This window comes from Morus notabilis, unplaced genomic scaffold (genome assembly GCF_000414095.1).
Source record: "Morus notabilis unplaced genomic scaffold, ASM41409v2 Scaffold286, whole genome shotgun sequence".
Lineage (NCBI taxonomy): Eukaryota > Viridiplantae > Streptophyta > Magnoliopsida > Rosales > Moraceae > Morus > Morus notabilis.
The window spans coordinates 119119-134267 of record NW_010365008.1 but is presented as its reverse complement, the minus strand read 5'-3'; the positions used below and the strand labels follow the sequence as shown (position 1 = coordinate 134267).

Sequence of the window (15149 nt, the reverse complement as noted above, 5' to 3'; positions counted from 1 at the left end):
AACTAAAAACATTTTCTAACATTTTCTTAGCGTCAGCAATAGTTAGTTGCATATCTATTTCTAAATTCTCTGCGGTAGCAGTCATCAATGATTTAGTTCTATCTACTCCACACCTAGAATCTAAAATGGTTGCCAATGCATATAATATAGGACAACCTGATCAATAACTTTTAAATTTATTTTCCATTAACTTAACTATATTTTCACAAAGTTTTGTATCCCTATAATAAGAAAATGTTTCTGAAATATTAAATAGTTGATGTAAAGCTAAATTTATAGTAGGATAATAAACTTCAGAAAGTAATTCAGTAGCATTGTAAAAAACTTCTAAAAATTTAAAAAAATACTTAGCAATCTTCCAATCATGATCGAAAATTAAAATTTGATCGTTCTTACTGTTTACGTATTTCGTGATAAGCTGTGAATATGAGACTGCTGCCTTCAACATTAAATATGTTGAATTCCACCTATGTCTCACGTCAGTTGGAAACTTTCTTGGGCACATATGACTGTTCCTGTAATATTGTTTGAATTCTTGGAGCCGAGCTCTAGAACTAGATATGAATGATAATGATTCTCTAATATTTGTAAGATTAGCTAAGATATGTTCAATTCTTGCCTGAACTACTAAATTAATTATGTGACATGCACACTAGTGATGAAAAATTTCCCCTCGAAACGCTGGTTTCAAACTACGTTTAAACATGTTAATTGCAGCTGTATTAGCTGACGCGTTATCAAAAGTAATTGTTAAAACTTTATCTTCTATCCCATAAAACTCAAAAATTTCTATTATTATACTAAGAATAGATGATGCGTTATGAGGATATGGACATAAACGAAAACCAATTATTCTTTTTTGTAAAACCCAATCGCCATCAACGTAGTGCGCTGTGACACATAAATATCCAGTTTTATTGCACCCCTCTCACAGATCAGAAGTGCAAGAGACAGTAGCATTAAAAGTCCTAAAATTATCAACAAGTGATTGTCTCATTGCATAAAACACTTTCATGCAATCAGAATGAGTTGTGTTCCTACTTACCCGTTTAAATTGTGGGCAAAAGGATGTCTAGATGAATTCTTCGAACAACGCATCATCTGTAAAAGAAAAAGGCAATTCGGCACTAGCTAGAAATTTAGCTAGTGCCTCATGAACACGTTGTGCATCGTATGTAAAATTTTGTAACCCCTGTTATGTGAGTGATAGCGTTTGTTGGCGGGAGTCCACCCTCCCACCTTGGTGCAATGGTAGACATACTTTCCAATGTCTATCAAAATGACCAGTACCCCCACCCTTTTTATTAGAAAAGTGTTTTTTACAATATTTACATACCGCACAAATTTCCATCTCACCTGTTTTTAGATTTGGTCGGGGCTCCTCGGTGAAATGTTGCCATGCCGGAGAAGTTCGCGATCTTTTTCCCCTGCTGCATTCTCCAGCTTCCTCGTTGTGCACTGAAGCATTATCCACCGGAGCATTTTCTGGTTCAGTGGGGGTGGGGTTGGGAGGCATCATTTCTTCCTCAAAAAATGCTGCATCACCAAGCTCAGGAAGAGTAGTGAAATCAGGGAAGTTTGGTGCGGCCATTTTCTAGAAATTGATAAAACTTGATTGAACTTTGTAAATGAAAGAGCAAGAAAATGAATGAACGCGAGAAAAAAGCTTAGAATCAAAATCAAAGAGACAAGTTGAGAGACAAAATGAGAGTGAGATGAGAAGTTAAGAGTGAATTGTTGTGTGGGATTTAGGGTGGAATTAAGGGGTATTTATAGGGGATTTTTGGGTGGATTTTCGTATTCTTACCGGGCGGCCAGTGACGGGCCTAACGGGAGGCCCGTCACGTGCCAAACGGGAGGCACGTGATGGGCCAAACGGGAGGCCCATCACGTGCCGCTCGTTGGGCCCGTGAAGGGCCCACTAGAGCATTTGAAATGGGCTGTTTCATGGGTCGTTCCGTGGGCGTAGAATTTATTCTTAAAAGTATATGAATCTGAACTTTTACTTTTTACTTTTGATAAATACCTTTTTGTTAATGTAATTATTTGACTAAAAAGGTTATGAATCAAGAGTAAAGAGTAAAAATCATGACTCATACATTTTTAAGAGGTATTTGTCAAGATTACCCAATCTAATTGGTTAGAGAAAAGGAAAAAAATTTGAGAAAACTACATGATATTTACCATTGTCTTTTTTAGGGAGTTTGTCATGGTTGTCTATAAGTCTATTATGTTATTTTAAATAATTACGTGCAATTGTAGCCTTTTATTTTTTTTATTAATTAAATGACAATTGTTTATTTTTCAATATAGTGACATAAATAATTCTTTTTAATAGGTACCCTTAACCTTGGGTGGTATTGCTAGTTTTTTCCCAAAGATAATAGAATGGAGAAAAGAGCGAATACCCTTCGAGTCGGTCTGGATTTTTACTTCTTATTTTTTATCAATATCTTTTTTAGTCAAATAACTATGATAGGGAAAATGATACTTATCAATAGTAAGGGTACAAATTCAGATCCTCTCAGATAAGTTTAGCAATTTTCTCAAATAGAGTGACTTTTTTGTATTGACACCCTCAACTTTATGCGTTTAGCAAATTGGTCTCTCGACTTTTATTCTTGATAATTTACCCCTAGACTTTGAAATGTGTTACAATTTCGCCCAAATTGAAAACAAAGTTAAAATTTTGAACGGTTTCTTCCACGTAAACATTTAATAAGGCTAATTCTGGTCTTTTTGCATCGAAATGATCCCCATTTACAGATGATGAGCAAACAAATTTTTGAAATTGGGGAACCCTAAATTTTCTCTAAAAATGGTAACCCTCATTTTCAAAGAATGTTTCACTCATGATGTGCATATTAGGACCAATTTAATATAAAAGATCAAAATTAATCTCATTAAACGTCCACGTGAAAGAAATCGTTTAAAATTTCAACTTAGTTTTCAATTTGAGCCAAATTTCATCAAATTTTAAAGTTTAAAGGGTAAATTGTCAAGATTAAAAATTGAGAGACCAATTTACCAAATACATAAAGTTGATGAAGTATTCGTGCAAAAAAGTCCAAATAGAGTTGCAGTATTAAGGATCCAAAACATAGATCAAGTTAGGGCCAAAATCAGTTCAAAACATTCATAGTTTCAAGGTTAGCCCAACCCAAATGACAAGCTGCGCAGCTCAAGTGCTCCAGTTCATAACCCCCTGTTTTTGTGAACTGCATTGTAAATTAAATTAAGAGAAAAAAAAAAAAATTTGCCTCCCTGAAAAAATAAAGGGTGATAAAAAAAAATATTAGTGTTTAAAAATGGTATAAATCTTAATGCTCTCATTTTATAGATTTCCCTTCTATTTAGGAAGTTAGTGCCAAAGAATTAGACTGAAACTCTTTTGTACTTGAAAAAGGTAACTAAAGTGAAATCTAATTCCTCCGTGGTGGAGTTTCTCTCTCTAACAGTATGTTTGGTACGGTGGAAAAGAGAGAAAAAAAAAATAGAGAAAGAATTTTGGAGATAAAAATAAAATTTTAGGTTGTTTGGTAGAGAGAAAATAAAGAATAAAGGAAAATAAAAATTTATGGGTCCATTAGTTTTTAATCCTCCCAACTTTAAAAAAAAAAAAAAAAAAAGAGGATAGAAAAAATTTAACAAACAAATAAACACTTCATAACAATTTTAACATTCACCGTTCATCATATTTTTATTTATATTGAAATATTATTGTAAAATATTTTAAATTTAATATTTTTTTCACTTTTTTTCTCTTCTATCAAACAACATGAGAAAAAAATCCTAAATCTTACCATTTTATTTCTTTCATCCAAATATTTTACTTTTCATTCTTTCCTCTTTTCTTTCCATCACATGGCATAAAAGTATTAAAAGATAGTTAATGGCGAGACAAATATTTCCGTATAACTCACATGGGATACCAATTATGATTGAGAAGGAACACAATAACTGGGCATTTCTCGTTCTTCAATGCTTTGGCCAACTCCAATTAATGAGCCGAAAAAGAGTTGAAAGCTTATCAGCATTTGAAAGAAAGTCGAGTTATGGGCGTGAAAACGTACTTGACAAAACAGTACAAGAAGTCAATGCAAGCTTTAATCTTATTTAACAAACCCAAGTACACCCCGCTACTAATTACTTCTCACTGAACACTTCGCAACCTGTCAGAAACATAACGAAATTCCCTGTGAAAACCTCAGCATTAACATCTACTCTCCAACTTCCTCTAACAAGTATTATCCCAACTTGGGAAAAAAAAAAAAAGATTATAACCAACTATTTCGCCAAGTTCACTTAATTCTTTAATAAAACACCATATGTAAAACTACAACGCCAAAACTTGGAACTGACAGAAGTCTAAGGACATAATTTGCATTTGCTAAGAAACACCACAAACGTCATTCATATGAGTACATATTGATCTAAAGACTTGAGATGTGGGGTTGAAACCCTTTTACAGATGAAGTATACAAGAATCTCGAGAGAGAAAAGCTCCTTAAAATCCTGATTTCACGTCTATGCGTTGTAATGGGGAACAGACCTCAGTTAGTTCAATCACCATCAAAACCCCGAGCCTGCATCCACGGTAGATTTCTGACTGAGAACAAGCTGAATACACTTGATCGGGCCCGAGAAAATCTATGAATGATTGTGCTCTATGTACAAAGTTTGTAAACACATTTGAACCATGCAGAATTATTTCTGCCAGAAAAAAGTAGAAAAGGAGGAAGCAAAAAAATTCCATAGTCCTACTTTGCCAATCTACTTTCGACTTTGTCAGTTCTTAAAACTAGAATTTACGCAGAGAATCTACCCATAGACCGCGTGGTGTCTCTAAACATCCATCTTCCACGTGATATTATTGACATTGCCGTCTCGAGATTTCTCCAGTGCAGCAACTTTCGCTCGATATGCAGCTGCTGCCACGGTGGTCTTAACAGTCGGGCCCTGAGGGAGCTCACAGGCTTCACTCATGGACGCAAATCTTAACTCAGCAGGAGGAATGAAACAGTCCATTGACAAGCCAGGGACATTGAACGCCACCTCCTCAATTGTCCAAGCCTCTTCCATCCTAGTCTTTGTGTGGCTCATTGCAGTTTCTCCGAATCTGAAAAGGGTTACTACCGAACGCCCTGAGTGAGCAATCATAATTCCTTCCACAGGCCTATAATCCTCAAGGAATGAGTTGATTGTTGTCTCCCAGTACACAGCATCACCTCCATTGTTTTGAATGCGGGTCAGATGGGAGTCTTCCAAGTGGACAAGAAGCCCTGTTTTTTGGCTGAAGTAGCCAAACAAAACGTGCCTGATGATCTCTGCAGGCCCTTCACTCCGGGCCTTCAGCGTCACAGGATCAGCACAGAGCTTGAGGATGAAACAATCCTCCCCGTTGATCTTTTTCTCGCCAATGCATCGGGCATTGGTGAACATGCTCGCTGTTGTTCTTGGATCAAGTCCCTGTGACAATCACAAAGCTAACCAGTTAGCAAACAGATCCCGTGCATGGCAAGAGCGCCATTAATCATGAAAAACCGTCCATCAGAAAAGCAGTTTAACCTGAAGGGCACGGCGCAAAGGTCTAACAGGTCCTTTCGCAGCATGTGCACCAAGCCAAGGGGTGTGCCTCCACACAAGCTTGCCGTTGCAACCAGCATGGACCTTGCTGCCACCAAGTGCAAGTTCAACATACCACATGTCTGGATTCATCTGCCAAAGAACAAAGCCGCCGGATTCTGCTGCTTTGGAAGAATTCCGGCTCCTAACAACCCTATTAGCTGTTTCGAACTCGGATGCTATCATCCTCACCTTTCCCATCGCATAAGCATTGTGCATAGAATTTTGAAGTTTTTGTCCTCCTGATGCTGCCGTGTATTGCTGCAATATGTACTGAGCAGATGATGTTTCCTGCAAAAGAATCCCAAAAGATTTTGTTTAGAGGCCTTCGTTGTTGATTGGAATTTGGAATTAAAGAAGAAACCTTTAGAACCAAGCCAAAATGAGGTATCTTTTTGTTGCTTGAAAAGTATATGAAAATGATAGCTCTACTTTTGTGATTTCTGAGAAAACATGTAGTTCTGCATTTACCAAATTACCACTATGGCAGATACAGTAGGTATTAGATGTTCATATAAGAAATTTGGAACTGCCATGCACAATAAATGTTTGATATTCTACTCAGAAACCATTATTATACCCCGATCACACATACAAAAGAAGCCCATTTTTATTTGACTTTCTTGATTGTTTAACAAAATGAAGAGTCGCTCCTCTCATGTAGTGTGTAGCGACAGAAATAAAAGGCCAAAGCAACAGTGGCAAACATCATAGAGAGCAGGGGAGGAAGGTGCAGTCAAGGAACTTTCCCTTCCTTTTTTTTTTGGGTCTTCTCACCTCTTAGGCAGTGATAGCACGCGTAACTTTTTTTCTTTTTCATTTTTTTTTTTTTTGGTTCTCATAGATTGATAGCATGCGTGAAACTAAAGTAACGTATTTTCTGATAAAGACTTGTGCAATCATGAAGATGTTCTCATAAAAATATAAAAAGAAATCGACATGCATAAGAAATCCCATGAATACACGATGCACCTTTCCATCTTTTTGTTTATTCTATCTGCGCTGCAGCTAAACATGAAAAATATTTATTTATTTTAGAAAAATCTTCAAGACTAGACCCATAACAAAAAAAAACATGACGAACCGTATTTCATAACCCAAATCAACACTAAAAACGCTTTAAAAAAAGGAAGGACTTTTAGCTGAAGCAAAAATCAGAATTCAGAACTCAATTGAACCACTTAATCCTTAGTAATTGAGAAGCTTAATTAAAGTGCTGTGCACTAAGTGACAATAATACCATCGAGACACAAAAAATTGAAGAACACAACAAATATTAAGAGAGAGAGAGAGAGAGAGAGAGAAGGACTACTAACAATGGGGGTATCTTTGATGCTCAGATGAGGCAAAGGCTCGGTGGTGCTAACGTGCACCGGGGCGAGCGGCGCGCCGAGAACGCCGAGCAGCAACCTCAGATCGGACCTCTTATAGGCGGAGCACGACACGGAGGGGGCCCTACAGAGCTGCCCCTTCATCCAGTGGCCCCACCTTCCCTCCATCTTTGAATCTCCGCCGTCCGTCCCGTCGGGCCCTTCCTTGAGCGGCGAAAGCGCCTCCGCCGGCCTCAGACTCCCGGATCTCGAGATCAACACCTCCGGTGGCGCCACGTGGTTGTGGTGGCCGCTGTTCTTCCTCCGCCGGAGCAGGCTCGACATGGGGGACCCACTACTCGCCGGACTTTTCGCCCTCGACCTTCCCGGCGACAGCCCCCTCACCACCTCCTCTTTCAGCGCCGAAAAGAACCCCTGCTTTCTCTCCATTTTTACAACTCTGCTCCTCTGTGGGCTTCTCCGTTGAGCTGAAAGCTTCTAGAAGATTAGTTTGGTGTTGTAGTGATCTTCGGCCAAGCCTCTCTCTCTCTCTCTCTCTCTCTCTCTCTCTCTCTGAGGATTGGTGTGTGAGAAGAAGAAGCGACTGAAGCGAGTGAAACAGTGGCCACTATACTTACTGAAAAAGCGACTGAAATAAGAGCCAAAACGATAAGGGAAAGACCAAAAGGAGGAGAGGAGAGGAGAGAAGAAATGAAAATGGGATTTTCAATGGAGTGATATGTGATTTTGATTAAACAAATGGGATATATTGCCGCGAGACACACCACACTGTTGGCTACGGCACAGTAATCGGTTGTTACATATATGCGCTGAAGCCTCTCTCTTTCAGTTCAGTCTTTTTCTTTTTTCCTTCTTCTCCTTTTTGGTTTTTTCTGTTTTTTTTTTTTTCCCCTTTTTTGATGAGGTTTTTTCTTCTTTTCTATAATTTATAATTAATAATAATAAAAAATTAGGAAATTGTCTACTAGTGGTTGTGTGGTATTCCCTTTTTCTCTGTTTGGTAATTGGAAATTGGGCTCTATTGGGTGCGGTTTGGCCGATGGACAAGAGCATGTTTGGTTGGTTGGTTGGGTGGTTCGAGTGTTTTTGGCTCCTTTTTATTTTTATTTGTATTCACCACTCAGACAAATTTCTAGCTTTCCTTTTTTTAATTTTCTATTATATTTCTGGACGGAAAGTAGAAACGGCAGCGTTTCTCGTGGAGCCAGAAGATATGGCAGAGGCCAGACTCCAGAGCTCTGTGTTTACCGCCGTTAGCAACGGTCAAGGGTCTCGAAGTACGGTCAAACGGCAAATTTTTTAATCCAAAAAGAATTATTTTTATAAATACCCCAAACTATACACCTAATGTCAAAACACCTCCTGATGTTTCAAAATGCTTTAAAATACTCCATGATATAAAAAAACAGATCAATATGCCTTTTCTATTCACTTCTGTGTATAATTTTAACGAATTTGCTGACCTCAAACGTTGTTAAAAATTAATTAAGGGCATTAAATAATGATTTGCTCACGTAGCATATATTAAAAATTAACTAAACCAAGTAAGTTCTAATTTTATATATAAAAAAGATTGCATATTAAAAAATAACAATAAAAAAAATTAAAAAACTTCTCTCTTGCTATATTTACAACAACAACAAAAATTTGTCACATTCAAAACCTGAACAAGCGAGATTTTCTGGGGATGTCATCCTTGCATTTCAATATTCTTTTATCTTCCTAATCTTGATTTATGTTGCGATGTAAAGACCAAAAAACCTCAAATCATATCAGATGAGACCTTATGTAATTATTTTTCAAAAATCCACACAAGATTTACAAAAAAAAGAAAAAACTTTCTAAAATTATTTTTCAAACCACCCAACAACTAGACACCAAACCAACCCTCAACCCTCTCCTCCTGACGTCGACAATCCCTTCTTCAGATGGCGATCAAAAGCTTCCACACCATTCTCTTGTCGACATTTAGTAAGCCCTCCTCCCACTCGACAACTTGCTTTTCGCCACCATCACTTACTCCGGCTTCGGTGAGGGACAGAATCGAAGGGTTGAGGGGCGGTGATCTGGGTTCGAGGAATTGCGCAAGACGGCAGTTCAGTTCCTAACTAGGAGGTGCGTTAAAGAGATGCGATTGAGGGTAGAGCCGAAGGGTGGGGGTGTGTGATGGGGTACTCACCACGGTGCTTCAACGCTGATAAATTGTAACTGAGAATTGGCAACGACAGATAGGAGTGGCAATTCGTGTCACGTGTTGTGTTCGTTTTGTGTTTTGATCATTTCTTTCTAAATTTGCAGTCAATCCAAACACGATCTGACACAAAATTTTTTAAAACTGCAATACGAACACAACATGACCACTTTACGAGTTGGCACGACACGACACGAAAATGACCCATGACACGAAATTGACCCGTGAACCCGAAATTGACACGAAAATTGTATAATTTCATTTAGTTTTTTACATATTAGAAATAACTTAAAATTCATAACACACTAAAATACAATAACATCCATTGAAATTAAGCAAATAATAATATAAGATTTTGAGTATAACTATAATGATATCACAAGTTCATAATAAAATAAAAAATGTGTACTGAAAAATATATGTAATTTTAAGTTTTTTACGAGTTTCGTGTCGTGTTCATGTTAGGCGGGTCCAACCCGAAATTGACCAGTGTTTTTCATGTCAATTTCAGGCCGACTCAATTCTGACCCGAACATCTTTTTTTCTCAACCCTAACCCATAAAAATCGTGTCACTTTTGAGTCGTGTTGTCGTATCGTGACTCATATTACCGGCCCTAACGACAAAGCTTCAACTTAGAGGCGTAGATGATGGGTGGGGGGCTGGTAAGGAAAGATAAATTTCTAGCATTTTTTTAACTTAATATAAATAATGGCTAAGATTCAGTGGACTTAGATCAAGGGCCCATATTAAATGAGGTTTTTTTTTTTTTTTTTTTTTGCATTTCATATGTAAATATGATTTAATGGCTTTAATTAAGTTTTAATATTTTAATATTTATGCCATATCAGCAAAATATGTTAAATATACACGAAAATGGATAGAGGGGGCATATTGATCTATTTTCTACATATCAATAGGTGTTTTGAAGCATTTTGAAAAATCAATGGGTGTTTTGACATAAGATACATAGTTTGAGGGCATTTATAAAAATAATCATATAAAAATTAATATTATTTAAGGAAAAGAATAAATTAGTCTTTTGGTCGCGGGGTATGAACATGATTAGAAAAAAACACTTCATTATGATGGGTCTTATACTCAATTATAACCATGCTAAGCACGCACCAGAGAATACTTAGATTTCTGAGTAAAAAAATAATTGGAAAGGGAAAATAAAGGAGGGCAAAGGTATTTGCAATTAATTCATGTAAAACAAGATCCATAATTGAAAATCATGAGCTACATTGTATGTGAAATGAATACAAAGAAAAGTATGATTTCATTCTATCTATTCCTGCCTTCATCAATTAATCTTCACTACAAAGAAAGATGAATTTTCGAAGGTATTTAAAAAAAAAAAAAAAAAGATGAGCAAGCTAACTAAAAATAATTAGAGGAACTGTGTAACAAAGCAAGACGACACGGTTGCAACAGAGTATTAAATTTTTTTTTTATGGACGGAAATATAAGAAGAGACGATATTCTTAGTTATCTTTTATAAACATGTGGTCAATTGTGTCTGGCAACAGAACATCTCAATCTTAGTAGCCCTCGTTCACTTCGCGGATTCGAGTTGAGATGTGATATTTTTTTAGAGCTTTTCACTGTAGCAAAAAAAAAATTAAATGTGACATTTTCTAAGAATTTTTTACTGTAGAAACCTAAAACTGAAAACTCGAATCGGTGAAATGAACGAAATCTTAATAATTAATGAATATTGAATTGATAGCCTGTAAATAATTTTAAACGCTTTCAAGCTTCTACAGAACTCAAATTTAGGCCCATATATCCTTTGCCAAAGAGTTTATCCAAATTGAATGGTTGAATATTTTAAAGCAATTAAAAATTCGAATGGCTAAATTCCAATCTAGTTTTTTCCCATTCTCAAAAGTCATAAGCAAACTGCCATTAAAATTTAAAAAAAAAAAAAAAAAAAGCTACAAATGTAGTTAAATTTCTTTTTTAACAAATATATACATCTATTTTTTTTTTTTTTTTTGTTGTGTTCATTTCAGTTAAGGTGGCCAAGTCCGCTGCCCTGTCCATCCCATGTGCAGAGAAGAAGCGCCACCAACCAACGGCTTTACATGTTGAACTACATACTTTTGACGGCGTGAGGGAATGAAATCTTGGTGTTTCAATTTTGTGGGGCCACTTCGTGGACTTTTCTGGCCATGTGAAGAACATTATTGAATCGTGCAAAGCCAAAACGAAATCTTTGTGCAAGAGATTACTAGTTTTATTTTAACATAATACTTATATCTGTATTATTGTATTAATATGTGCATGTCATATAAAATATATGTACATCATTGTTTATTCAAATGTGCTAGACAAACAGTTATATCCAGCGCCAGCTGAAGGGGGGCCTCCACTTGCACAGATTTGACTCATCTTTCAAGACTTACACTGCTTTAAGGTTCCAAGTCGTTGGTAGGTTTATTGGAGCAGACAACATTTGAAAACCAAAAAACAAAAAGAAAGAAAAACGATAGCGCAGAAAACATTTAAGTCTCGTTTATTTTATCAACTTTAATTTTTTATTTCAATTTTATTATAGTTAAAAAAATCTCACAAAAAATTAAATTTAATTTTTTTCTGCTACAGTAAAAAATTTTCATATAAAATTACATTTTAACTCAAATTAAAAATTTAAATTAACGAACTAAACAGATCTTATATTATTTGCGTGTATTACAACATTGACCCTTCCAACGACCTAAGCACCAAAAGACGGTTGGGTCCGCCAGCACTACTTCTAAATCACGTCGTCAATCACGGGTTGATAGGTTTATCTACCAATTGCATTTTCCAACGATATTAAAAAGCAATATTCTTTTTTAAATTCGTCTTTCCCATTTGGATTTTTCTTGTGGCTCACAGGACATGGAAAAACTGGGAAAGTAAGAAGCAACATGTATTATAGAGGAGATGAGAACAAAAATAGTCGTGTTCAATGGAACATAAAGTGGTGAGAATTTCTTCAAAAAAAAAGAAGAAATGGTGAATTTTTTAAATAAGCAATAATTCATATCACAAATATTTTAATATCGATCAAATTTAATAAAATCTAAAGAAAAGTTTATGGTGGAGAAACTTTTATATCTAAGAAATTATGGTTGAGAAGTATAAATAAAATTGCTACTATTAGTATTTTTCTTTCATACTCTCCTATAGAATATTTGCCTCAAATGTGAAACTGCATGAATCTTGTATTCATTGGATAGTGATGCGGATTGAGGATTTCCATATCTAACTGCCCTTTTACTTAACAATATTACACTTTTTCCGTTCTGTAGCTCCTAAAAAAGAAAAATTAAAAGAGGCTATTAGTTTGAAGTTTGGCCAAAGAAAAAAAGGAGATAAATACTTTTTAGAGTGAATGAGATCGGATTTTTACTCATTACTCTTGATTAATATCCATTCTAATTAAATAACTATATCAATTAAAATGATATTAATCAATAATGAATTATTCAGTACTCCGGGTGTACTACGTCAGATCGTTTATGTGGTACACTCATCCAATGAGAATGTATTATTTAGACATTTTATCTATGTTAGTTTTTTATTTTTATTTTTCTCTTTCCTAATAAGTATTTGCATTAATTGTTGAGTCAAAAACACTTATTTTTCTACCTAATTTTTGTATTTTAATCACTTAACCTTAAATTATTATTTTTATTTTTAAAATACTGTAATCAAATTTCCCTGGAACGTCTCTTCTAACTTTGTTTCTTTTCTTTTTTTAATTTTTTTTTAAACTTAAGTTGCTAACGTATATTCTAAAATAAGAAGAAGAGAGCTATACTGTTATAAATATATATATATATATATATATTGACACAAGGTACCATGAGTGGTACTTGTGTATACATAATGCAGTCCAATTAATATTTATGCTCGAACAATATCTGTGACTCATGACTGTACGTAGAAGTCTTTTTATTTATTTATTTAAATGACGAAATGTAGCTCTGTTCTTCTCATTTATATAAAAAATTTATGTTAGCAACTTAAGTTAAAAAAAAAAAGTTCAGCAAGGGACGTTCCAGAGAAATTTGATTACAGTAATTTTAAGAATAAAATAATAATTTAAAGTTAAGTATTAAAATAAAGAAATTGAGTAATAAAGGCTTTTGACTCAACAATAAAAAAATAAAAGTAAAAAACTAATATAAATAAAATGTCTAAATTATACATTCTCATTAGATATGTATAGTATATAAATAATATGACATGATACACTTAGGCCCCGTTCATTTTGCTAATTCGAGTTTAGAATTCGAGTTTTACTACAGTAAAAAGCTCTCACAAATAATCACATCTAACTTTTTTGTTACAGTAAAAAGCTCTCACATAAAATCACATATCAACTCGAATTAAAAACTCGAATCAGCGAACTAAACGGGCCCTTAATGCATTAAATAATTCCTCATTAATCAAGTAAAAATCTCTTAGCCGAAATCTTAATTCTCAGAACCTTATATCGCAATAAGTTATAGAGAATCCAAACAAATAAAGCATATCAAGTATCTACCCTTATATACTTCCTTCGGTCAGAGGCAAACTCACTCAATTATGTTTTTTCTTTGATTGTTGCTCTCTTAAAGAAGTTTCTGAAATAGGTAAAGATTCCAAATTTCTTAATTAACGACCAGAGTATCAAATTTAAGGGCAATAATTAACAAGATTCTTTTTCGGAACTAGCGCAAGTCTCGCTAAGTTAGTTAGGGAGGGTCATCAGTCATGGACTCGTAGCAGTCCTACAAACCTAGGCCCAGCAAAAGAACGAGAAACAAACAAATAAAAATAAAAATAAAAATAAGAAAGGGCAAGGTAAAAAACTTCAATATATAAATAAAGAATTAAGGTTAGTATCTATTGAGTCTGTTTACTTCACTGATTATAATTTTTAATTTGAGTTAAAATATAACTTTATATGAGAATTTTTTATTATAATAAAAAAATTAATGTGACTGTTTTTTAAAATTTTTTATTATAACAAAACTCGAATTATAAATTCGACTCGCTGAAATGAACGGAATTATAATCTCTCGGTAATCTAACTCAAATGACATGACAGATCTAACGTCCGAGTCAAACACTCAACTAACAAAAGCAATGTTACATTCAACATGGCATCGAAACTGACCTGTGTCTGTATGGAAGAATACAATGTATAAAGATATAAGAAAAAAACAAAACGTAAAAGGAAAAAGGCAAAATTGGACGTCTCATACAATGGCAAATCCATCAGTTGCCGATTTTGCCAGCAAATGTTTGAGATTCGATTCATACACCAACACATGCTACACGCAAAGCGGCTTCGGTTAAAGCAGGAAAACAAATTGCATTAAGAGGTGAGATTCATTGGTTTTCCAATATGATCTTAGCCATCAGATTGTCAGTTGCATTGGACGATCGTACGCAACTCAGATGAGGACAAATGATGCTTTTGGCCCTCTCTCTCTCTCTCTCTCTCTCTCTCTCTCTCTCTCTCTCTCTCTCTCTCTCTCTCTCTCTCTCTCTCTCCTTAATAAAAAAACAATAATCATGAAGGGAGAAATGTTTTTAGTTTTGCACCATCTTATAAAAATTACGCCCCCGTTGATTTGATCATAAAGGGAGACATGTTTAAGAAGGAACGTAAATTTTTAATAGCGTCGCTTATCATTCGTGCATATGTTGAATCTACTAAAATCAAACCACTTTTTCCTAGCAAAAATAAATAAATAATAATAATGATAATAATCAAACCACTTCGCATGACTTGAATTGAGTCGGTGAACTTTTGAATTAGTACAGGTTAAAAAATCTCAAACCAAAATTTTGAATTAAGTATTCCCAATCCTTGAAATCTCTGTTATGTATACATATATTAATTTTCATAATGAAGACTGTACTTATTGTTTTATTAAAGTTCGTTTGTTTGATGGTTGTAATGTTATAATGTAGTTTCTAGGAGTTTAGTGCAGAAATCCAAGTCCTAAATTTAGA

At 34.9% G+C, this 15149-nt stretch overlaps 1 protein-coding gene across 1 annotated transcript; it reads right to left on the bottom strand.

Annotated features, from left to right (window-relative positions):
• Positions 1 to 4290: 4290 nt before the first annotated feature.
• On the bottom strand, positions 4291 to 7748 carry LOC112093365. Its single transcript, XM_024171595.1, has 3 exons — positions 6942 to 7748; positions 5569 to 5916; positions 4291 to 5469 (listed from the first exon to the last, which is right to left on the bottom strand). Exons 1-3 carry the CDS (start codon positions 7383 to 7385, stop codon positions 4846 to 4848), a joined length of 1416 nt encoding a protein of 471 aa, XP_024027363.1. The 5' UTR covers positions 7386 to 7748; the 3' UTR covers positions 4291 to 4845.
• Positions 7749 to 15149: the final 7401 nt, after the last annotated feature.